The sequence below is a fragment of the Maylandia zebra genome, linkage group LG12 (assembly GCF_041146795.1).
Source record: "Maylandia zebra isolate NMK-2024a linkage group LG12, Mzebra_GT3a, whole genome shotgun sequence".
In the NCBI taxonomy this organism is placed as follows: Eukaryota; Metazoa; Chordata; class Actinopteri; order Cichliformes; family Cichlidae; genus Maylandia; species Maylandia zebra.
Genome location: NC_135178.1, coordinates 21,338,389 through 21,364,685, shown reverse-complemented (window position 1 = coordinate 21,364,685; position 26,297 = coordinate 21,338,389). Strand labels below are relative to the sequence as shown.

Below are 26,297 nucleotides of genomic sequence, written 5' to 3'. Positions count from 1 at the left end.
TTTCACTTTGGTCACTCATTTGCACCTGAGACCTGACAAAAGCACAGATTTACTTTTATCAGAAGCATGTGGATCATTCACACCACCAGACGGGCTCACATATGTACTTAATGTTCACCCCGAGGGCCAGTTATCAGGCTTAAAGGGAGATGACCACCCCTGTAATCAGCGTGTGTGAGAGTCTTCACATCTAAAGGGCTTTTGGAGGTCCCACACTGTCTGCCTGGCATTAACCAGCGTGATTGATACTCATAAGCAGACCGTATGTGAAATACCTACTGTGTGATGTCATGGGGCAACCTTCATCACCTCTCTCTCCCTCACTCCCTCCGTTGCCCTCTCCTTCCTTCTCTCCTTCCCTGCAATTGTCTGTCTAGAAAGCACTCACTTCACATATATCAAGGACCCTTTTCTTTCCCCTCCTCAGTTCAAGCCGGCTGGCTGTTGACAGTGTGTCTCAGAGGATCTCAGATGAAGATAGTTTTCATATAACGGAAAAATCGGGTTGTTGTTGTTGTATGAATTTTCCCAGAATACCTTGGAGCAGCTGCTTTTCCCATTTACTCTAGAACATTATTCTCACAATCGCTCCCTCCGCACCCTTTTTATACTTCCTCCTAACATGGCTAAACTGCTTTGAAATTTGCTTTTTAAGTAGATTGGTGATTTTCTGGTGAGGAAAAACAACACAAAAACAGTCTATATTTCTTTGTGGCTTTCTGTGTGTGTGTGTGTGCAGGCTGATGTGCAGCTCTGAGGATTGATTTAAATTAAATCATTGACCTACTGTACTCTCTAATCACACTGGCCATATCCTGTCCTGATGGGGGCTTCTCCCTCTCGACTAGCCTACAAAATCCCCTCCTCAGGGACCCACCTATTAGAAGCCAGTTAATTTCTGCTAAGCTGGTGGAATACTGCTTTGCCCAATCAGAGGTGTCCTTACTTTTCTCCATATGCTCAATGTATGTATGCTCAACTAGGAGGAAGTTTATAACACATATGCATCGTTTGCATGCACGCAAACGAATGTATATTTTCATGCTTGTGGGGATGTTTATTTATGTATGTATATGGATCTATGTACGATTGTCTGTGTGTCTCTTTGACCCCTACACTGACCTTTTCCCCTAGTCCTTGCTTGGGTCTTAAATTATTCATGTGTGTGTGTGTGTCTGAAGCCTATGCGCATTTGTGTATGTGTGTGCACTTCTGTGTGTGTGTGTGTGTGTGTGGAGGAGACAGTCAGTTTCTGTGGCTCCAGTAATCAGCCTCCTGCTCCCAGCCCTAACACCTGTTCTCCAATTAACATGCAGCGTGCTGGGGCCCACTCCCTTCCACCACCACTGCTTTCTACCCTTTTCCTTCCTTCTTTTCTCCTTCTCCTCGCACCCTCAGTGCATTGCTCCCTTTCCACCTGCCCCAGTTTGTATCTGTGCTTCTGCACACCCCTCTCGCCCTTTTGCTCTCACATGCTTACTATTTTAACTCCCTATTGCTTAATTCCCGTGCTCCTCTTTCTTTTCTCCGTCACATTACCATCTCCTTCACCAACACCCCCCTCCACCCTCCCTTTAGCCTGTCTAATTTTGCCATAATTAGGCAGTGTCATTAGGACACCTACCCAAGCACAAAGGAGTTTGCAATTCCCCAAACGGCCCAAACCCCCTCTTTTCTAATCTCCTTTCCATATTGTTTCAGTTTTCTCTCCCCCTTCTCCTGCTGCTGCTGCTACTGCTGCTACTGCTGCAGCTCCCTCCACCTTCCCTTCTTTCTAATCCTGATCTGAGTGAAAGGGGAGAGAGAGGAGATCACAGCTGATCCACTGGGAGGGGTGAAAGGACAGAGGGTGGAGGGATGAAGAGGGCAAGGGCAGGAGTTGACAAAGAGATGACTCGAGTTGCTTTTGGGGGCGAATTATCTAACGCCCCAGTGCCTGCTGTGTCTGCTAGTTTTGCAGCTGCATAGGTGAACTGTTATACTCGCAGTCCTAATGTGACATCTCTGTTTGCAGGATGTCACTTATCCTTGACTGATGGCCTGACTTGTTTTCTGATTGGTTAGATGAGTGGATTGTTCAATAGGAAGTTGGATCAATGCCTCTGGGCTCATTACTATAAATGTAATTCTTCAAGCTCATGCAATCAATGTATTTATTACATTACATTTCTTTTCTTTCATTTCGCTTGTTTTAATAAACATGCGAGAATGAATCTTTTTTCAGAAACTGGTGGTTGATTATTTTGACAGGTCATTTTTAAGGTCATTTATTAAGCAAAACAGAAAATTATTGAGTGCTTTCAGGTCAAAATTCAAATACTGGTATTTCTTTTATTTTTATTTCTTTATTTTTGGATGATTGCTTTCACTGTTTGAAATTTAGCTCATTCTCAATCTCAACCCAGGCAGATCTGTTAATGGTGGTATTATTGCAAAACTGATCTCTGACCTCAGAGAAACTATATTGGTTCTGGGCCTCAGTCTTTATGAGCGAGCTGTGGGGTTTACAATGGAGACAAGCAGATGTCAGTATTAGTATTAGGCTGTGTGGGTTGAATGGGATTTGTTGGGGGGGCAGCTCTGGGTGTGTGCTTTTATATTTGGCTAAGAAGCTGAGATCAATAGTTGGTCATATAGAGTGTGTAGAGGGATCCATTGTAAGGCAGGAGTCTTGTGAGGGGCACTGGGGTGATCAATGGTAAGCACTATCTCACTAATTGATCGTGTTTCCAAGAGGGCCCTTTTTTAACAAGCCGGTGCTCAGAGAAAAGACGAATAATCAACAGGAATTTTCCAATGTTGTCAATATGCCTGTTCCCTCCCCCACACTGAAAATGAGCTCACAAGGACTGTTACATACTTGTGCACACTTTCATCAGCAGCAGCTTAAACCCAGATTTTTTGTTTTTCAGAAGGATGCATTTAGAGTTTATTTTATTCTTTTATTTATTAAAACTATAGTATATGAGTCTCGAGAAATGACTTTATTTGAGCTTAGCTCCGAGAACGATCCATTATTCTTAATCTTAGGTTGTGGGTTGTATTGATCTGTTTGTAGTCTTGGTTCTAGTTGTGTGCATGTACCACAGGTTTGTTTTCATTGAGTGCGTGCAGGGTTTCCTTTCTGATCAATATACAGAAAATTGGTTTAGTTTCATCTCAATTACAAATTTCCTCAGGTCAATGTGCATTATTGCAGTTATTAGTGAGCAGTTCTTAATGCTGGTATAAATCTTATGTCACATTTGGATATCTCGCTTCTGCGGTGCTTGTGAGCTGTTAAACTCTGTCATTTTTATTGTTTTTTATGGCTCGACGCTGTCTGGAAAGTTTGACAATAAACTATTCAAATATCTGTTGCTGTATGTAAATACCTGCTCCCTGCCATTGTGGTGTATTAGACAGACAGTGTGACCATCTGTTTTGATGTTAGTCTTTCCACCTGCGTGTGCCTGCCTGTCATATTTTCTTTAAAAACCCATGATGATGCAGACTACTTCCCTCTGTGCTTCCTGCAGGGCTTTGCTGCCTACCTGATTTCACAGCAGGTCACATAAAGTTACTCCTTGTCCTACTAATGATGGGGAATATTGGCCTCCTCATTCTTCAACCGAAAAGAAAATAGAAACTACAAGTCTTTGGGAAAAGAACATTAAACTATCAGCCAAAGAATAAATGCAGCAACATTTTTTGGACTGTGTCAGAGGTCGAATTCCTTCCCTTTCCCAGATGCATACTCAAATTCTACCGCCAACTCGCCCCGTTAGGTCGTCATATACACGCTTGAGAGTTTTATGTGTGAGACAACAATGTCATTTTAGGAAACCGTTTCTCATGCATCCAGTATTAGATTTGCCTTTTACTGTACTTAATTAAAACTCATAATTCACTCTGTGTACACTTGTATGCTGTCTTTACCTTTTTCCTCTCATATTATTTTAGGATGAGTTTTTTGAGGTTTGGTCCAAAGCTGGAAATGGTGCACGTAGTGTCTGAACCCACACGCTTTGGAAAGCACAACTCAGTTTCACATTTTTATTGTGAAGTCACAGATCTTTTTGCCAAGAAATTATTGAAGTCCAGTCAAATATCTCAAAGTGTGTTCATACGCGCCATCCTGAACCCGAGCAATCAGCGCTAAGATCATAATATCATAGCTACATGGCTTCAAAGTTGGATCTCTCAGTTACTTTTATTTGATCCTTTGACTGGAAAAGAGTTGAAGATGATGGTGGTGAAGTTGTTGCAAACTGAGACAAATACACCTTCACATACTCTGAGTGCAGCTGTAGCTGGCTGAGGTGTTTAAGCTGTCAGTTTCTATGACAGTAAGTGGCAGTCCAGCTACAGGTGAGCCTCAAAATCTAGCATTTTCAATGTGTGCAGACTTGGCTTTAAAGCTGCTGTTGAATACACTAAAGAAACTGAACATGTCATAGAGAAGCATGTGTGCGCTCTTAGTTACGGATACAGCAGCCATTATTATCTTTGCATAAATTACCTGTCTGTCACACATGCATGTTCAGAGACAAAGTCTGCCCCCCTCAGTCCGCTGTCACAGGACTCTCCCTGGTGAGCTGGTACTGTCCAGTCCCTCCAGACCCTCTGTCAGCAAGCCCCTCATGCAGGGGTCCAGGCAGCGTGGCGACAGAGCCCTGAGGCTCTAGTGCACAACGCCTCACACAGCAGAGCGGCACGCAGGCTGGACCACTGAGCAGCTGGCACAGGACTGTGGGGATGGCTCCTCCCTTGGGGCAATGCAAGCAGGAGAATGACACAAAGACAGACAGGGAGAGACGATGCAATGTCTAGAATATCAAATTCTCTGACAGGCACCGCATCAAACAGTAAGAGCCACACTCAGAGTTAAGACCGCTGAAAATGAGTTCAGGGACCTTTGGTAAGTCTCAAGCTCTCTACATTTTGGTGTCATGTGACCTGGAAATACCCGGGACTCCAGCATGCACAGGAAGTGTATAATGAGTGGAAGGTTATGGGCCGAGTTTGTGTTTGGTCACCCTTGCTCTGATACGGCCAGCATTTGGCTGTTGTGGCTTGAACTCTGCCACAAGAAGTAGGCCTGGTTTGTTTTCTTTGAGAGCCTACACAGGGGGCAGTAGGAAACAGACAGCAACGGAGAGATGTTGTGACAGGAAATGGGATCGGACTACCAATGGATGAACTGTGGGGGGGGGGGATATTTATGAATGGGAATTTCGAGGAGGGGTGGGATGCTGGGGAAAACCCTCCCATTTGTCTAGCCACTAATAAGGTTCACCTTTGGTTGAGCAGTGAAGGGATTAAGCAGGGACACTCAAAGGATCACAAGTGGGCAAATTACAGTGATTTAGCAGCACTTCAGATCATGAGCAAGCGAACAAGCATTCCTGCACTGGACTTTCATAAGAATCTAGAATCTTTTGTGTGTGTTTGTGTGTGTGTTGGGGGGGTTGCTGGAGTCAAAGGCCAGTTAGCAGTGGTATTTAGTAACAGGGGCTGTTTTCTTTGGCTGGACACTGCTGCTGGGGGTGACTGGGTTTGGTTGTGGTTAAAGGCTTAAATTTCACTAATGACTTAACAATGCCCCCTGGTGCTAAGCCGGCCCCACAGGCCACCTTGTTTTTTTGTTTGTCTATTTATCTGGGATCTGGAAAGACTCTTATTTTTCTTAGGAGTTAGATTTCTCTGAAATCCCTGACGCTCACTTTTTGAAAGCATTTCCAAACACTAATATTTACACTTCTGCAGGATTTAAAAAATAAAATAAAAAATTTGATTAAGTATCACAGGCAAAAGTTATACTTCCTGCGGTCCATGAAGGAAACAGACAGGCAAAGACGCTGTGTATAGACACAGTTCTTATACAATAGCTTTTCATTCGTAAGAACTTCAGTACATTTATCAAAGCTGCTTGAAAAAAATCAAGCATGGAGTAGCATGGAGCATATGAGTGCAGGATTGCTGCAGAGAACCTTCCCACTGAAGGCAAGTCCATGGTGTGTTTCCATCTTAATAAGAAAATCTTTGGTGTGACCGTTATTAGCCATTCTCAAGCAAATTTAATGTGTAGAGCACAATGTAGATACTGCACATTATCTTTAATAATAATCTTTAATAATTTGTTAACTGTCACAATTTGCTGTCTTTGTGCTATTTCAGATGTTACATCATATCCGATAGTCATGGCTATACCCAGGTTATGTTCCCCTTGAGATTTAGTTTGATTTAGTTAAGTTTTTTCTTATGTTTTTTTTTTGCTGACCTCATGATTGATTTTAGTTACAAATAAGAAAATAACCCACACTTTCTATTGACCGTGTGCAATACACAATTTTTTTTTAACTGTCTTGCAACAAACAGCGAGCAAAGAACCAAAATGGGCTTAAAAGTATAGAGAGTGAGCTAAAAGCCTGAAGTTTTTGAAGCGTTTTCACGAGATCTCATGAGAACTCGGTGGCTTGTCTGATGTGGGGATGATTGCTGGATCGAACATAACATTAACAAATAAAAGTCTGACAGGAAATGTGAATTAAAAATGGAAAAAGCAGTTTAACAATTGTCGCTGCAATCTTTTGGATACATGCAGCAGGGTGTGGGATGGTCCTGATGAATCTGTCAGGGCTGAGGGCAAGGGGTGATGTGACTGCTGACAGGCTCCCAGCAGGCATGCTGAGAGCCCCAACAGTCTGCATGCCCTCCCTAAAGCCTCCACCCTCCTGGCCCCCCAACCACTCTGCTCCCCTTTTCCTCTCGCAGTCCACGGCTCCCACACATTTGTTGTGTATTAGCCATGGACAGTAAATTACAGCACCTTGAAACCTCTGAGTGATTCCATTCCCATCTCTTCGCACGTTCCTCCTCTCTCCCTTCAGCACCATTATCCAGCTCACTTTCTCTGCTTCTGTCTATCTTCCTCATTTTCTCTCCTTTTGATCTGTTTTCCTTCTCCTGTCTGTCATAGTCGTCCTGGCTTTTCGACTCCCTCAACCCTGTCAGATTTCTCTCCCCTGTCTGTCTTTCTCTCACTTCTGCTATACTTCTCATCCTCCTTTCTCCATTGTGTCACGCTACACAGCGTTCCCTCCCAAACACATCCCCTCCGCTCCCCCTTTACTTTCTTACAAGCAGGTCCCTGTTGTCTAGGCTTCACAGGTTTCTCAGCAGTTTCTCTCTCTCTCGTGCTGCTTCCCATCCCGCTCTCTCGCCCTCTTCTTCCCTCTCCCTCTTTACACCCCCCCCCCCCCCACCCTCCCTTCTCTCTCTTTCTGGAAACAGATGTTGTTTGTCAGATCTTATCATTACTGGCTAATTAAGAAGACATCTCTTCTCCTTCTGTTGTTGCTTCTCTTTCCTCTCCTCTCCCTCTCAGTGGCATCCATCCCAGCTTCATTGTTCTTTTGGGCCAAGCTTTATACACGTTATTGGTAAATCTTATTAGCTGCTGATTGATTGAAAGGGTATTGAAAAGGTAAGATTAGATTTTGGTGCGTCGTGGATGACCTTCTGGCATATTTGAAATCTATTCAGTTGAAGAAGGTGCTACGTGTCTCCATCTGACAGTTGTGAGAGTATATTTTGAATCCTCGTCCCTCAGGACACGCCAAGCATGCTGGGAGAGGTCAGGCCACTGATGGGACTTCTATTCCCTGTCCTGGTTGTGAATTCATGCTCTCTAGACTCTGAATATCTATCCATATCTATCTATTTGGCAGGCTGACCGCAGTCCCATGTGGATGGTCTCTATGCTATGCTTTTGGCTAAGCTCGAGAGACTAACACATTAATTCATTTTAAATTGTTGAAATGCACATTTAGCAGCTGGTGAGAGGTTATGCAGTAAAACACTTTTTACACCCAAGAGAAACCTCTCAAGTGCCTCTTGAGTACCCTTCCCATCATTCCACTTTCCTCCTCGCAGCCCTCTTAAGCTCCCAGCTCCAGAATGCCACAGTCACTTTTTCAGTGGCAAGCCTAAAGGTTTTACAGCGCTACCCAGCTCTATAAATCAGCACCAGTGGTTAAAATGTTTGGCTTTGTCACAGTTCTCAAGTTTAGAGGCGGGGTAGGTCTGGGCTGGGGTTGCAGGGGTGAAGCCAGCCCGGGAGGCAACGGAGAGGAGGCCAAAAGGGACACAGCCAATCCACCAGTCAAATTTATAAAGAGCTGAGTTCATCCATGTGCTCGCTGTCTGCTTTAAGGTGTATCTGATGAAAGTTAGCATGTTCCTTTTTGAAGCCCAACTTCTTAGTCCTGCATTTTGTCTTCACACAAACAGCCAAAAGAAGAAGCCTGAATAAAATCTGTGTTTTATAGCAGCAAAATAATTCTAGTGATGTGTAATTACCTGAGGTAGGGATAAGAACGGATAAATAAAACACACAGCATTAAGTTGATGTGTGGTATATTCACACTGTTTTATTTTACATGAGTAAGTTGGCCAATGGAGGATAATCTTCCCAGCTCACACAGGATAAATACTGCTGTCAAATGAGATCAGGGTCCTACAGTGACAATCCATTTAGTAGATAAAGCCTTCATCTGTATTTAACTTGTGGAAACAGATGAGGGTCAAGCTTTATTTTTTTTTAATGATGATGATGACGACTGCATATATGTTTAAAAAGCATCCCGAAAAAAAGAAAATGAAAGAGATGCTCAAGCTGTAGGGAATTTGTGTGGCATTTGCTGGTGAAAGGGCAGTGAAGGTGATGCCACAGATATCCCTGTATGTTTTTAGGAGGAGGAGGGGAGCGGACTGGGGACGACTGGTGTGAAAGGTCCTGTGGTGGTATGCGACAGAGGGGGTATCAGTTCGTGGAGGGTTTTCTGTGCCCCATTAGCAATGTCAGAGGTCAGGTGCCCCGGGTGTTAACCCTGGTGACCAGTCTAGCTCCCAGTCTGCCAGGGGACCCTGGTCCAGGGGTATTTATTACTCTTCCCCACTGACACATACACATCTACTATGCTCATGAAGGAAAACAAAGCTCCCCCAGCCATTTCTCAGCCAAAATATATGTCCTAATTGGATGCATGTCCATACAGTGATGCATGATGACCCATCTGTAGATTTTTGTCTTACAGTGAAAAATTGTTACATCCTCCCTAATTTATCCAAATCTTCATTCCTAGCCATGAGCTGCAGCGTGTTTTGGCCCATTTCACGCGTGTTTTATTAAAAATCAGCTAGCATGCTTACATTTTTTAGGCATTTGTTTTTTAGGCATCACTTTTTCTAATGTGGATAATTCTGCATGATTGATTGTGCACACATGGCTGCTTTCAAGTCAGTATTTGTCTTTGTGTGTGCATGTGTACGTGTGTGTTGTTTTATGGCCTGTGTGTGTGTGAGACATACACATGCATGCGTGCATGTATCTTAGCCTGCTGTACGAGTTAGTGTTCTCAGTGTGTGAGTGTGGCAGAGGAAGGCCCTCAGCATGTCAGTATGTTTTAATGCTTCACATCTGGTTTCCTAATTTTCCTCCCCTCCTCCCCACCCGCCTTTCAGCTCCCCTCCACCACGATGTCAGGACACTGTTTTGTTTTTTCAGGGTGGCGGTGGGGAGGTGATGGAGGGGATGTCTGATGAGTGATGGCCCTGCATACAGGACGTCGACATTCTTCCTCTCTTCCTCCGCGTCCGCCTCTTCATCTTTTTTGCATTTTGCAGCCTTTTTTAGTTTGAATATTAGGGATTACAGACTGGGTCAAAAATTACATTTATTAAGATGATGAAGAAGAGTGTCTCTTTTTCCGTCTCCACTTTTCGCCTCTCACCAAGCAGCAGGGATCCCACTTTTGCTGAGCAAAAATGATGACAGTCACCCCCTCCCCATAGTTTGCTTTAAGTTTTCTCCTCTCGTATATTTGGATTAAAGCATAAATTTGTCACTTTTGCTGCACTGACCCAAAATTAGAAAACTAAAGCCAACCCCAGGAAAGTGAGAGTCGGAGTGTTTTCTGTGCTCCTGGCTAATTTGAACTCTTCATTAAAGCCACGCTTGAATCAGATTGCTTGAAGAGCCACTGCAACCAGTAAAAGTTCATTTACAGCGAGCATAGTGGGTGATGTGTTTTACGACTATGTGAAAAGGCAGTTTATGTCAACAGTGATTAGTGCTGATGAATGCCTATGAAAATTTTTGTTAAGTCCTTTGGTGCTTAGGTGCTCACTGGATGATTAAGGCCATGTGTAAAGCAGGGCAATGCTTACATGTGTAACAGATGCTAAAATCGACTGAGGAATGTGAAACCAAGCATAGTAAAGAATGAAAACGTGTTAAAAAAAAACTGTTACTCTTTTATTGTTTTTAGTGTCACGACTTGGAGTTTGGTCACTGATCTAGTTTTAGCAAAGCAAGTTGTCACTCCTGGGATGCCCACCTCATGCTGCGAGGTCTGTGTTTAGTCTTGGGAACTGACGCAGATGTAGACAAAGGGACTGGAGGCCTTGACAGAGATTTAGAAGTGAAGACAGAAAAGAAAAAAACACACTCCCTGTGGCGCTCTAGTGTAAAATGATCCCAAAGTTTAAGACTTGGTTCTATGTTTTGTTTGTGTTTCCTGTTTTAAGCGTGTCTGTGGAGGGAAGACGCTGCAGAAGATAAAACTTGATTCTCATAGCTGACTGCAGCATGCTGTAGGGTGAAATTTGCCACTAATGTGGAACAGCAATCTTAATCTAAGAAGTTTTATTTTTAAAATACATTTTTACAAGATTACCAATAATGCTTTATCTTATAGTCTGCAGTTCTTCTTCAATTGTCAGTCGTTAAAACAAATATTTATTGAGGCAGACAGTTTAAAAATTGTTTCATACCTCCCATTAGTTTTATTTGCACTGTGTTACCCACTTGACAGTGTTTTAATAAAAACAGGATCTCTCTTTTCCACCTGCTTTATGGAGCAGTATAATCTGTGGATGTGTAACAAGGCAGCTATTAAATATAAACACGATAACTCTGGTGGAGTTCTTTGAAAATAGCCTTTCTCTGCAATTTCCCTGTGACATGAGGATCACCTCCAATTCTTAGCGTGTTCTCTTCGTCTCTTCTGTGTGCACGGGGAGGTGTGTGGGTGTATTACATTACCAAAACAAAAACAAACAACAGCAATATTAAACTTTTGCAACCACAATAGAGGAGGGGATAAAAACAGAGGGTCCTCGACTTCTTATTAATTATGCAAGATTAGTCTAATTATAATTCAGCAAATGAATGTGTGGCAGAAGGTGCGAGGCGACGGGGCTGGGAGATTTGCATGTTAAGTGGGCAGGGGGAAGCGGCTAATGCATGCTAATATATGCGTCAATGTCTCGCTTTAATTTCAGCATTTGCAGCTGTGTGCGTCCGAACTGGGGGGGGTGAAAAGTTGACTCAATGGGTTTTTGGGAGGGGAGCAGAGGGGTGTGTGTCAGTGTATTAGAGTGTGCATGTATGCATGCATGCGGATGTGTGGTTGTGAGCGTGCATGTGTGAGGCATCCGGTGTCATACAAACAAGGAATGATGAGAAGAAGTCAACAAACAAGGTCAAGAACCCTCAGAAAGTGCACAAAGCCTGAGATCGGTGTAGACAGCCTTTGAATTAGGTTGTGATTTTGGTATCTGATGCATCACTACAGCAGAAATTTATCATGTCAGTCAGTCAAGTGAGTGATTACGACTGGATTGTGTGAGGAAACCAGTGTTATCAAACCACAGGCATACAATGGACCTGCTTACTGAACCAGAAATGTGATTCCTGTGATGTAATGGTTAATGCATAAGGCTTCTATATTCCTTTAAATGAGCCACAGTGTAAGAAGCATTGGCCCGGACATAATCAATATGTGTTCTGTATCACCTTCAGTAGACACAGTAAAATGAAACGGGACACTTTTGATTATTGTCCACTTGTAGAGTCCAGAACCAGACTTTAAAACTCTGCCTGTGCAGGATTTTAACATACATGTACTGCTGCATGTATGTTAAAATCCTGCAGATGTGCCCTTTTACATGTTTCCACCCCAAACTGAGCGTAGCTTTGAGTTTGGAGGCCTAAGATCTAAGTGATAAATTGCAATCGCCCTCTGCCAACAACAATATTGATTGTCCTCTGACGAAATAGCTCAAATCAAGAAATATTGGACACACTGTTGGAACGGAGTTAGAAGCCAGGTCCTGTTCGCAAGGGAGGAAGTTGGAGCGAGTGATGGAAGAATAGCGAGTAAAAACTGACAGAATGAGGGAGAGATTAGTATTCGATGGGAGGATTCAGGGCCATGGGGCCAATATGAAGTTCCTCTCCAAACAACCGCTCTACATTAAGATGACTTATACTTGCAGAAAACACAGTGTGGGTGGGATTGGAGCTACCCATGAAGCCCCCCCCCCCAAACTAAAAAACCCCCCAAAAGAAATACGTTGCATCCTTGTGCAACATTTTTCTCTGCTTTGCTATTCTTTGTTTTATTGGAGTGCTAATGGGTGTTTCTCACAGACACGGCAGAGATGTGGCAGATGTGTTTACTGTGAAGTGAAGAAGCGTAATTACATCACAATCCTGCATCAGCGCAAAGCTCATTCCTATTTTATTGTATTTTAACACATGTCCTCTCTTTAAGTCCTCCACCTCCTGAGCCCTGTCTGCACCTGTCCTCTTTATATACTTTCCTGCCTCTCACCTCGCCAAGTCTCTCTCCTGGCTCCGCGCTGGGTTTCAGTGATGGAATGTGTTCTTGTTGTTTCCTTTTCTTTCCCACCGCTGTCTTTGCCTCAGCATGGGGACTTTGGGATTGCGGCAGAGCTGCGTTGCCATGGCAGCGGGCTATGTTGCCGAACTGCGTACACCTGGGATTTGGAGTCTCTCTCCACAGTCTCCCTCTCTCCTATTTATTCCACCTTTCTCTCAGGTTTCCTTTGGTGCAGCAGAGGCTATCAGCACCTCTTTCTCTCTCTCTCTCTCACCTACTCTGTGTCTGCACAGTCTATCACACCCAGAAGTAGACTCACATACGTAATGAGACACATATACTTGAAAACAAAATTCATGTCCATACTAGTGCCTGTGCCTCTATCGCTACCTTCCATCTTCCCACCTCCTCGTTTCACTTTCTCTATAGTTGTCTGTACTTCATTTCCCTCTCCATTCCCATGTGGGGGTTCAAATACGGCATTGTGGGATACCACGGTCCCTTGAGTCTCCTGGCATACATCACTGTCTCCAGTGTACTTTGAAACACCGTGGCTGTTTCACTGGACTGTGCTTCAAAATCTCATTACTTGATTTAAAGTGTAATAACATTGACTTTATTATTAAACTAAACAGCTGGGATTGAAGACAGAACAGTAATCAGATGTGTACAGAGCAGAGACGCACACATCCGCACAACCTTACACACACAAGACCTGTCTCGGAAAAATAATTAGCGTCTTCTTAGACTGCCAGTTTGTTACAGGGTAGCAAATAATCACAAACGTGATCAAGATTCTTTTGTGTGATGCTTTTTTTGTTGCTAATATACAAACATGTGTCCTTGTATTTACCTTTGCAGGTTTTTCTTGAAGTTTTTCCTGAAATGTAACCAGAATTGTCTGAAGACAGCAGGAAACCCAAGGGATATGAGGAGATTTCAGGTACAAGTACACGGAGGGAAACCAGCAAGTGTGTGAGTGTGTGCTTGCATGGAAGTGGGGAACGTGGCACTAAAAAACAAAAGGTTTTGGATTAATGAGAATGTCACCTCGTGTCTTCTAATTTAGATAGAGGATTTTGTTTTTGAATTTTCTTGTCACACTTTTACCTTAAACTCCTCCTTTGGAGAGGTTAAGCAGAGAAAATCACGAAGGTGGGAGTTAAAGGTGAAAGTTAAAAATCAATAAGAAGACAGCAAGACAGAAAGACAAGTGAAAGGAGTTGGATATGTGGAGGGGGGCTTGGTCGTGGGGGTGCTGGAGTGCAGGAAATAGGTTGAGGTGTTTCAGGAAGTTGTCAAGAATTGAGTGATTGGCTCCAGATGGAGGAGGTCATGCTCCGTGACCCAGGAAGTGGTCACTTGGGACGCTCCCGCCTCACTTCCTCTGCCGTCTTTCAGCAGCAGCGGCCTCTGTCTGGCATTCTCCTCCTCCCAGCAAACCCCCTGTCCCTTCCCTGTCTTCGTCCTGCTGTCTTGCACCATTTTTGCTTTATCCCCTGCGAGGTGACACACGCTGAGAAGTTATGAGCACGCAGGCACTTGGAGACTGTCATCTCCGGGTTAAAAGGTGATCGGAGCTGGACAGGAGTCTGACGCTAGATCGATAATTTACAGTTATTTTCCTATAGCTGCCCCTCTTTTTCCACCACCTATGGATCATATGCCTTTTCTCCTTTTTTCCCTCCTCGTGTTCCCTCACCTGTAAAATTACTGCCATGTGTTTATTTCAAAGGGAGTAAAAAGATTGATCTTTTCTGACATATCTAAAAAAAAAATAAACAAAAAAATAAAAATAAAAACATTATGGTTTATTCAAATTCTTTTCTCATTGATCTTCTCCCTTTAACTGTCAAAAAATGTTCATAAACATGCGGAAACTCAGTTTTGCGCTCAGGATTAGCATCAACACTCATAATTTTTCCAAAGAGAAAAGTGTCTTCTCATTAATTATTTGTATGTCATCCTCATGATGTGGGAAGGGACACACACATGCTGAGACCAGAAAATCAAATTAGGGTCACAATATATCATCCACTACCTTAACTGCTGGCTAAAATGGGAGATTTGGTCCATATGTTTGCTGTCATTGAAGGATCACGAGGAGACAACGATGAGCCTGCTGCATGCTCTATGAATCAAAAAGTTAGTGCAGGAGAGGCCATATGGAGACCTGATGGGGGAGTGGAGGCTTGCGGGAACAGTGTCATCCCCAGAATGCAGACATATTATGGAGATCCCGGGGATGTCACATTACCTATTAAGAAATATGACTATCACCTGTACACTAAAACAAATCGTTGCTCAGGGATTTTACTGTCGTAACCTGAGATTGTGACTCGCAGCATGCTGTCTAAGTGGGTCATAGACGCTCATGTATCTTCCTCATGGCTCTTTTCCTCTCTTTCAGGTGGTCCTGTGCAGCACTGTGAGTGTAGACGGTCACGTCCTAGCCGTGTCTGACAACATGTTTGTCCACAACAACTCAAAACATGGCAGAAGAGCTCGAAGACTGGAGCCAGGCGAGTCTGTCGAGAATACGATGGAATATGGTAAGACAATTACGCCATCGCGTCACACTTCATTTACCGTACCTTTTTTTTCTGTGTTACATGTCTGCTGCATCACTCACAAGAAGCATAAGACACACTCATCCACAGAACATAAGGGAACAGCAGGTACTCGAGTTGCATAACGTCCGATCATAATCACCGTGGTATATCAAACATAACTGCTGAGGTCATTAACTGAACTAATTAAAGCATTTATTCCATACTTGTCAATGTGTCCTAAAATATTCAACTCAAGATAATGCTGTCATCTCTAATAAACAATGTGCTATGTGGGTGACCAAGGCTTAGGTGATGAAGTGAAATTACTCCTCCCAGAGCTGGTGGTTTGATATCTTACTGCTCCATATGCGAGACTATCAAAACCCAGTCTGTTTCACAGGGCAGGCAAGCACCTTGTGTTGCAGCTACGGTGCTGTTAGTCTCTAAACAGTGAAGGAGAAACACACTTCAAAATGCTTTGTAGAACCACAAAGTGAAAATGCGTATATAAGTGGAGACCATCTTATTGTAAGCCTGAGAACAAAGTTTACAGTTGTAGACCTGGAAACGGATCTCCATCTTCAACATCACATCTCAACTAAGAACAACTTATTTATCTGAACAGTGGTCAAAGGTAACCAAGAACATTTACTCCGGTTCTGTGCATAAATACATTTCATAACGTATTTATTTTTTAATAGAGATTTGCTTTTATCTCTTTCATTTAACGTCCATTGCTTGAGCTGCTGTGTCTGCTGACCTACACTGTATATCTTTCCAATGTGCTCTTCGAGTTCATTGTGGATAAAAATCACATCGTAAACAAAATTAAGTTGAAATATTCAGGCACTAATGCTTTTAGCTTTTGTAACTTTATCTTAGAACTTGTTTTGCACAATCCTGAACTACAGAGCATCTTTAAAACAGTCTTCATCAGATCTCCACTTCCGTTGCACATCTTCTTTTCTCAACTGCTGAACATCCTGTATTGAAACCGCTGAAGTGAATCTTGCTTTGCTCTTCTGTTTAGCTACCCCATGTATCAAAGCCATCAGTCCGAGTGAGGGCTGGACCACCGGTGGTGCAATGGTCATAGTCATTGGGGAGAACTTTTTTGACGGGCTACAAGTGGTGTTTGGAAGCATGCTCGTATGGAGCGAGGTAAGAGCATCTTCATAACATCACACTAATGGTGGTAGATATTTAAAAATGAAAACTTATGCTTTATCACATTATTTCAGTTACTCAGGTGCAGCCTACACAAAATTAGATTGTGTACTGAAAATTAGACTGTGCACTGTAGAAGTAGCCTGAACATTTACAGGACACGGTGGTGAGGATATTTCTTTAAATGCCAGTGGCAGCTGTCATAGCATGACAAATGTCACCAGGGTGTCACAGAGTTAACCTCTTAAGCCCCAAGCCTAACTGATCTCCTGCCTTTTGCCCCCGTATCAGGGGGCGTTGGGGCTTAAGAGGTTAAGCTAATGATAGTAGTCCACTTTTTGATGGCTTGAAATTTGCCACTTGTGTGTCTTTTCCTGGCCAAATGCCAGTTTCACTTTGAAAACTGAACTAAAAAATAGTCCAGCTACACTTGACTTGAGCTCCAGACCATGAGTAAAAGTCATGTGCATGGCTCGTGACCAGGACTTCTGGCCTTGTATGTAGTTTCAAACAAGCTTATGCAGGTTGTTTCCAACCTTGAACTGATTTTTTTTACACACCATGGTCTGGGTCTACAGCTCTGGAGCCTTTAGTTGGGTTTTTTGGCTGTTACCATGCTCTTGATTTTTGAAATCCAGATATCACAAGCAAGTGAGTAGTCATTCCCTAAAGCATACTCTGAAACTAGCAATAGTGACCACAGATGCACAAGGAACCTTATTATTGACCTCATCAATGAAGGAAGAATTAAAGTTGCTTCCTAGGCCTCTGTTCAGCTGGATCGTTCTCCTGAACATCCCCCGCTGGTCATTACAAAGAAGAACGATTCAAATTCTTCTTCACTGACATAATATGTCTCTGTCAATCTTTATATATAGTCTTTTTTTTTTTACAAGGAGCAGAAATAAATAACCAATGTTTAGCTGGAGTCCTCATGTTGAATTTCTTATCATTTTGTGACACAGTTTCTGTGTTTGTTCCCCAGCTGATCACACCACACGCTATCCGTGTCCAGACACCTCCGAGACACATTCCCGGGGTTGTGGAAGTCACACTGTCTTATAAATCTAAGCAATTCTGCAAAGGAGCACCCGGGCGCTTTATCTACACAGGTATGTAGACACATCATTGTGCTCTATTTGTCCATGTTATCCACAAGAATTTTAAACTGAGACTGATTTTGACTTACTTTGTCCTTCCTTTTTTAGCTCTTAATGAACCAACCATAGATTATGGCTTTCAGCGTCTTCAGAAGGTTATTCCTCGGCACCCTGGTGACCCAGAGAAACTAGCTAAGGTGAGAGAAAGCTACATATATGACCTTACTATATTACGATTATCTTTCAAACCACAGTGCACATGTCATAAAGAGGTTATTGTATTCAATTTGGTTTTTGTTCTTTTGTTTTTTGCAGGAGATCCTCCTGAAAAGAGCAGCAGATCTTGTGGAAGCTTTGTATGGAAATCCACACAGTAATCAGGTTTGGTGGAAATTTTCTTTACATATTGTATTGAAGCCCAGAATAATGTACACATATGACTGTGATTTTGTATTTTTTACATATTAACAATTAGCATTGATTTATAGACTGAATTTCTAATGTAAATGACTGATGGTTTCCAACATTTCATTATAACGACTGCATCTTCCAAAGAGGTGTGGCACTCAGAAAGCTAAAAGATTAAAAAACATTGCAAAAAAGTACAATTTTAGATTGTGGATGTCAAGTGGCTGTTCAGCTGCTGATTCTCAGTTTGCACATGAAATGAAAACTCATGAAGGCACCAGTATGAGTCAGAAAACTGTCAGCTGCACGGTTGGTACACCGTATGAAACTTGTAGCTAATGGGCTAATTGGGTGTAGCGGAGACATTCACAGTTTTAGACATTAATTAGATATTAGATATTGTGTTTACTGCCAAGCTAAAGATATATTAATTAACAGCAATAACATGTTGGCCAAACTGCATTATATGTCTGTGAGCCTGACCCATTGCTCTCTATTTTATTTGCCCTCCTGTAGGACATGCTACTGAAACGAGCGGCTGACATTGCCGAGGCGCTCTACAGTGTTCCCCGTCCTCACAGTCAGCTGCAGGCACTGCCCAGCTCACCAGCCCACGGCAGTGTCATGGGCCTGGGCTCCTATCCCTCTCAGTTGGGTGTGAGCATCGGAGAGCCAGGACAGAGCAGCCAGGGTGAGCAAACTGAGCCTTAAGTCATCCTTCACGTTTGATTTTGAAGCTAATAAAGCTCAAATGTAACCCAACTTTTCCACGGCCCCTCCAGGTTACATTCGCAACTCGAGCAGTTTGTCTCCAAGGGGTTACCCGTCAGCCTCAACTCCCCAGCAGTCAACCTATGGCACTAGTGGAGGGATGACTGGAGGCTATGGGACAGTTCCCATGACTAGTCTAGGTGTTCCTGGATCTCCTGGTTTTAACAGTGCCTCCCCCACTGGCTCTCCCTACAGTAAGATCTTAAAAACTTTCTAAATATCTTCAAGTGTTCATTAATGAACTTAACAAAGCAGATGTGTTATGACTTTCAGGCTTAAAGTTGACTGTTGCTCTCTGTTCCACAGTAATGCCCTCTAGCCCCACTATACCAGGAAGCTCCAGCTCCTCATCTTCTCTCTTGCCTTTCTCCTCCTTCCCGTCTGCTGCTAAACAGAAGAGTGCTTTTGCTCCCGTCCTCAGGCCCCAAGGCTCTCCCTCCCCTGCCTGCCCCGCCTCAGGGGGGAACAGCTTCAGAGGTAGTCATCCAACTCACTATCTGACCCCCCTGTCTGAACTTATGAATGCAGTCTAACCCCTTGTACTAACTCGAAAGCTTTGACTGAACAAGACAGAAAACAGTTGCTGGATGTAGAATAATGCAAGAGCTGACTGAGTCGAATCATAGATTTTGTATATTTTTTTCTCTCCAGCAATGACGGGCCTGGTTGTTCCCCCGATGTAGCAAAGCACCCCCAATCTACCCCAGACCACTGCTTCACTTAGCCCCTCTTTTGGCACTACGAGGGCAGGGAGAATGGAAAATTGATCACTAGCGACCATGTACTGTATATCTTCCCTCCCCAACCCCGTATGCTCGCCTTTTCTTAGTCCCTTTTTCATCCGTCTGGATGAACAGCACGGGGTATGAAAATGTCCAAAGACCAGCTATCCACTGCAGACACGGAGGAGAATAATCCACCCACAACCACAGAGACCATCCTTAGCAAGCAGCACTAGACTGGACCACATTCGGCTGTGTACGTGTGTGTGTGTAATGAAGCCTCGGAAAAGAAACAGATGAAGACTGCTTTGAATTTCACCTCAAGCTTCAAAAGCATCTGTGTTGACTTCTGACCAACCATCACATGCAGTATTCACCTTTTTTCCTCAACACCTGCGCAAAACCATGGCCAGAGTTTTACAGGACGCACAACGAGAGCACTGAACACTGATGGACGACAGACAACTCAGATAAAAAGTTGCAGCTCTAAAAAGCAGGGTGCTATTCTGTCTGCGTATGGACACGTTAAACGGCATGTGTGTAAACCGTCTGTGAGTTAGTGAGAGGTTTTTTTGTAGTAGACTTTTTGAAGACAATTTACATTCCAGAAAAACAAACCCTTTATTTTTTGTTCTGATCGTTACGGTTTTTCAAGGGAGAGCTCTTTGTCTCAAGGGTTATTACTAAAGGAATTCATATATTGATTTATTTAAAAACAAGCAATTTAACTTATTATTGTTAGTTTAGGTAATAATATAAACGTGTTTTTATACAGTGATACTTTTTCCAGCTGTTACTGACATGAATTTATCTCAGCGGTTACTAATGAATTTGATGAATGATCAGCATAGAAGATGAATTCGTTTTTTGTTTTTTTTAAGTAAACATCCCCAGTTTGCAGGATCTTGCATAATGATATATATGTTGCAGAAGGTGATTCTCCTTGTGTAAAGGAAATGTTAGTTAGCCTTATCCCTTTTTAATTTCACTTTAAATGCATGCTCTCTTACACCGATGCCCTGGTACTTTTTCACTTCACATTACAAATTTAAATATATACGACTGTGACTTTTACATTTTACACATCCATGTTAAATGTCTCAGCCCTGTACAGGTCTCTAGTCACTATGCAGTACGGTAAATAAAAGCACAAATGCTCAAAAAGAAAGAAAAGAAGCGGGCGTATTAGATGTTCACTGACCCTCATCATTCTGTTTTTACTTGTACTTCCTTACTTACATTTTTTTCAGTATGACACAAACTGCATTCTCAGGACTCGAAAAACAAAGAACACAAAGAACAGATGACTCTTGCAAAATTGTTTTTAGAGTTTGGTTAATTTTATTTATTTAAAAATTATTAGCAATTTAATATTATGTTTTTGAAGCCATCTTTCTTTGAAATGATACAAAAAATAGTTGCAAATGTGATTTGTATATCTCAAGGTGTAATTATATTTTGTGCTCCAAATAAAATGGATACTGAAAAAAAAAAAGGTGTGATGTTGATACAAGCTGCTTTGTTTCTTGCCCTGCGTTAAATTGTAAACTGTCTTGGCATTCATTTTCACACACACTGGATTATCAGACAGTTTACTGGACATTAAGATTTTACCACAGTGCTCCACAACTCAAGGTTGTGCTGAATCTATTTTTGACTGCGCCCGTCACCTGTGTGCCCGTGCAGCTTGTTACACTGTTTTGTATACATAGCTGATGAGCCGCAGCATCTTAATTGTGATGCGAGCGTTAAAGACTGAGTAGAGCATGTCAAGATAAACAACACCCCCCTCTCTCCATCTCTCTTCTCTCCAATAAGCCTGCTTTTCTCTGAGGACCAAGCCTCTGGGGGCCCAAGTGAGAACCACATGAGTCTCCCTCCAATGAGGCCTCCTCCTCTCTGTCTCTTTCTCTCTCTTAAAACATACATACAAGCGTTTGCCTCACTGTCTTGTTTTTCAGCCTCTGCGTGGTACCGCTGTATTTCTACTTTCCTTCTCCCCTTTCTTTTGCTCCCTCAAATGGCCCTTCTCTGTTAATGTAATTAGCACTGGTAAAGAAGGGCAGTTAATTACCCACTCTATTTTGATCGGGTAATTAATGTTATGCCAGGAAACAGCAACTGTTTCATTAACATAGCCCTCAAAGCAGTGAGGGGGTAGGGTAGCACCCGGCGCATGCATGTCTGCATGTGCCGTGTGTGTTTGTACTGAGCACATATGGTCGAACTGCGTTTCAAAAACTCTGTTCGGTGACAGTGAGCGACACGCCGACTTCAAATATCTGACACTGACCTCAGCAGCGAGTCGATGTTTCTGCAAGTCACCATGCAGTCTTTGTCACCATCAAGTAGCACTTGCAGCTGCCTCTTCCTCATCATCGCTCCCTGTTGCTGTCTCTCCTTTGATATGCTGTTAATTTGACAAGTTAAAGTCAGCTTTGTTGCCAGCACCTCAGCATTCATCTTGCTGAGTGCTCCTTCTGTCCAGTGGTGCAGGAGCCATATGCTGCTCTTCCACGAGACTGTTATGTTGTTGCTGCTGCTGATGCGAGTGCGGCAGCACCATTTACTGTTTCCTGATCACAATTTGGATAAAGACAGGATGAGATGCCACCTGCCACCAAGTCATTCCACATTACACTCAGAGCACAGCTGCAAATGAGCATAACTGCTAGAGAGCAACTGCGTCATCTTTTATTATAGATACTGCTGTTTTAGTTAAAGTACTGTCACCCTCACAAAAGAGTGAGCACAAAATGCACCCTTGCCTTCTTCCCTCTCAAGGGATGTGTTTGTGTTTATATACCCAATTAGCCCTCTGGCCACAGCGTGGCCATGCATTAGGGCTGACATTAGCCCCAGGTCTATGTGTGCATGTGTGTAAAATATACACCCCTTTCTCATATAAGGCATAATTTCATGGGTGTGCGTGCCTTATTAGGCAGGCTGAGGCAGCGCTTGACAGGGGTGGCCCACTGTTTTGTCAAATAGATGGGTAGATTGGCTTCCACACACCCAGTCAGTGTCCTTTGCCTTTGGCCCATCAGTAAAACCAGCATTGTTGCCCATTAGACCACTGGACCCCGATTCCTTTTTCCAAAATGAATCCCCCACCCCTTCTGCCATTCCCTTGGGTGTCAGTAGAGTGGGGTGGCAGATGGGACCGACACAGAGCTGCCCCATGAGACCAACCCCCCCCCCCCCCCCCCCCCCCAACAAAATACACACACGTGTGCATTCACATATAGGTACACACATAAAAGCATGCACACACACAAACACACACACACACACACACGCTCAGACGTACACACATGCACAAATTCATAAGAACAACACGCACACTGTGCACAGACACACACAAAGCACAGCAGTGCTACACTGCTCCCCTGCCCCCAGACACAAACCTCATCTGCCAGCCTGCTGCTTTTGTCCAGACCACAGGAGTTTATGCTGTGAACACAGAGTGACGTCTCTGTCCCTGCCTCTCAATCTGTGCTCTGTCTACCTGTGTGTGTGTTTGTGAGGGAGAGAGAAAGAGAAACAGCTTTTTGGGATGAGAGCTGTAGCTAAAATGACATTTCCAAGACAATTTTCAATTCAAAAGTGATTACATGTCCCTCCTGTCATGCTGACACTGAGCTCCTGGTCCTGATTTAAGAAAATATTCAGTTTTGAATACATTTTAAAGGTCATCGGTCATTTTCATCTCATTGCTTTTGAGTCCATGTAGAACTTCTGTATGTGCTGCTTTTAATCAAACCCTGACTAATGGAAACATTTACATCAAACACACCAACAACGCTGTTGTTGGTGTGTTTGATGTTCTGTTATTGAATTTTGATACCAGTGTCCCAACCTGGTTGTCCCACAGACTGTATCTTCAGGTAATTAAAGCAGAGAAGTTTTACTGCAGACTGTTGAGCAAATATAAACTAACTAAAGCAGCTATTGCTACAATAAAACGTGGTTTCTTTTTTTTTTCTCACTGTACATTGTTCCGTGTTGTTGGGGATGGTCCGCGTTTGATGGTCGGACTCTGTTTTATGTAACGATCCCTCGTCTCCTCTGGGTGCGTTATTGACAATTAGCCAGATTAGAAGAGTGGGGATGTAATTTGGACCAAACGTATGTATTGGCTGCTTTTGCGCGCCTGTGTGAGGTGAGAAGGCCCCACGCTGGTGATTAATTACAGCCAGGCCCGTGTGACAGAGCTGGGAGCTCTCCCGGTGCTGTCTACAGCCGACATGCAGGGAAATCCAGCCTGGCTAATTGACCCGGCTTCTGTAAGGCCATCCATCAACCGTGGCCCGAGTGGCCCCGTAAGAAACACATTATTCAGAGGTAAGTTAGTTAACCAACTAGCGCTGCACCGTTCATTAATGGTATTAGGTCCTCTCTTGTCTGTCTCAGCAAACCAGCGCGTCGTGCGCTACAACACTGGAGGCATGCGCAATCAAAGCTAAGCTAGTGTAAAATGTTATTTTGTGTGGTCGTTGTTGTTTTAATAGATTGTCCCCCGAAAACTTATACAAGTACAGAAGCTGAGGTTTGTAGACCCAAAGGAAACAGCAGAACACGCCAGTTTTTAGCATTTGTTCCAGTGTTTTATCATCTAAGTTGCTAATTTGATGAAAAAACCCAAAGCAGTTTCACCGCACTTTTATGATTTATTTAGTTTACTTATATTCTAGTACTTCTAACTTCTTAGAAAAAAAATGAATGCAATCAAACAGTACTATATGAATGAATATTATTATTATTGTTGTATAATAATATAAAAAACACACACAGGTGTAATAGCGTCCAGAGGAGTGTCTGGGTTGTGTGGTTATACCTTATACACAAAAATGGAGAACCACGAGGTCTCCGTTCTTCAGACCTGGCCTGGGCCCACATGTGCTTTCACTTGACCTCTTCCTGCCTCCCACCCCATGCAGCAGACCCCCAGATATCTCACATGAAGAGAAGATATATGGAGACATATTTTAAAGTCAGCGAGCAGTGCGGGCGTTTGGATGTAAGCGGGAGAGATGATTTCTCATCCCCAGAAGGTGACTTTTCATACTGGAATCTTTCCCCAAATATCCGGTCTCCTCCCTCCCTGTGAGGTTTGCTGCTAAAGCAGAGAGTAAATGCAGCTGGGTCACATCTAGATGTCACGGTGAAGTTATAGTTGAGTATGTATACGTCTACGAAAGGGTGAAGGCATCAGAGTCTGTGAGCTTTGGGATTTATTGGAGCAGCGTGTAGACTTTGAATAAAAAATATGTACATATATTTGGTGATTTGAAGACTGGAGAGTGCTCATCAGCACCATTCATGATCATCTTCATTTATGCAAACTGTGGCTCATAAACTGTGAGTGTGAGGTAGCCCCATAGCACCACCTACCTGTGAGAGAACAGGGCTGGAGTTCCTCTTCCTTTGCCTCCTTTGCTCTTCTTTTAAACAGTCTTTGTGCTAGTTAGTCTACAGCTACAGCTGCTTTGAGCTACAGTTCAAAGCAGCAAATGTATTTAGTTAAAGTTTTACTCTTTTTTTCTTTTTTTAGTAGTTTCATTTGTGCTCAAATTTCTACCTGTGTAAATTCTATCAGTGTTGTAGCAGTGGCTTCTCATCAGTAGCAACACTATCACAACCGCCCCAAATAACCATTTTCTGTATTTTGGTGTCCTCTGTTTACCAGCATGCATAAATATGCAGAAGGATATCTAATCAAATAAATCCATTCATTAGGTGAGCTGCTGGTATTTCTGCTTTTGCATTAATTACATAGTCATTACCATATCAATTAGAGAAATCAGAGATCATGTAATTAAGGTTTAACCAAAAGCACCTGCTGCCTCTGAGCTGTGGTGTGTGTGTGTGTGTGTGTGTGTTTCCTTCACTCCTAATCTAATCTCTGGCCTTTGACAGGACTCCCCCTCATCAATCCTGAGCTGTCGGAATCCAGCTTCTGTTTTTTTTTATTTATTTTGTTTTGTTTTTGTTTATAGGGGTGTGCGGTGGCTGTGGCGGCGGTGTTTGGAGGGGGCGTCATGCAAAATGTTTTCATGGCGATAAAATTGATTGGCATGGACGCCTGATTAGAAAAGAATAATGGGAGACAGGTGGGAGGAGGCGGGCTGTACATCGAAAAGAACAGATTGGGACAAAGTGAGGACTAGCTGGGTGTCACGAGCATTGTCTATTTTGGCTCTAGTTACATCTTGTAAAAGATATCCAGTAATTACTCTCTAACGTTCCACAGAGGCTCTTCCTGTATTCTGAGGTGTCGGGGGTTTTAAATAGTAGCAGCAGATGTTGTTTTGTTTGGCTTTAATGTGACTCAAACTAGAAGGATATGTCCACTATTTGTTACAGCAACAGATTCATTTCAACAAGTTCAAGAGGCAAGCGAGCTCCGACTACAGAGAGAGCATGCAAGCAGGGACTGTTTTTATAGTGTTAGTTCACCACCTGTGAGCAATAAGATGGATGGAGCTGTGAAGAGGATGGAGTGGGTCCACAGAAGGCATGTGTAGAAGGCATGTGTAAGGAAAACAAAAATACACATAGGTAAAGCGATAGGGTACACGATGAGATGAGAAATGACAGGAGTGGAAAAATAAGAGGAAGGGAATTGGACTCCGGGGGACCGGTCTCTACTGCTGGGGCAACACCAGCCTCCGGCCCTCCTCCTTCTTTGCATTTCCTGTTCTATTTCCTTCCTTCTCTTAATACTCCCTCTTTACCCCTCCAGCGTCTCCAGTCCGGTCAGTCAAACTCTGTTAACTGAACCAGTGAGAGGGAAAAGCCAGTTCAATAAATATGTTCAAGTTGATGATCAAATGAGCCGATGAAATATTCATTGTAGCTAGATTTCTTCTTCTCCTTCTAGAAATATCTGTGGTTAGATTCTTT

At 43.1% G+C, this 26,297-nt stretch overlaps 1 protein-coding gene across 4 annotated transcripts in view; it reads left to right on the top strand.

Moving 5' to 3' along the window:
• The window catches only part of ebf2 (EBF transcription factor 2), a 28,478-nt gene extending 7,601 nt beyond the window's left edge, over positions 1–20,877 (top strand). For 2 of the 4 annotated variants that reach the window (XM_004544627.2, XM_004544626.2), the window contains exons 7-16: positions 13,533–13,614; positions 15,082–15,223; positions 16,254–16,384; positions 17,376–17,502; positions 17,599–17,687; positions 17,806–17,871; positions 18,415–18,589; positions 18,681–18,863; positions 18,976–19,146; positions 19,321–20,877. In XM_004544627.2, the coding sequence (XP_004544684.2) occupies positions 13,533–13,614; positions 15,082–15,223; positions 16,254–16,384; positions 17,376–17,502; positions 17,599–17,687; positions 17,806–17,871; positions 18,415–18,589; positions 18,681–18,863; positions 18,976–19,146; positions 19,321–19,352 (1,198 nt within the window). In that variant the 3' untranslated portion in view covers positions 19,353–20,877. Of the gene's footprint in view, positions 1–13,532; positions 13,615–15,081; positions 15,224–16,253; positions 16,385–17,375; positions 17,503–17,598; positions 17,688–17,805; positions 17,872–18,414; positions 18,590–18,680; positions 18,864–18,975 lie in introns of all 4 variants that reach the window. The other 2 variants (XM_004544625.2, XM_012917236.2) reach the window with 1 other exon arrangement.
• The last annotated feature ends 5,420 nt before the right edge of the window (positions 20,878–26,297 follow it).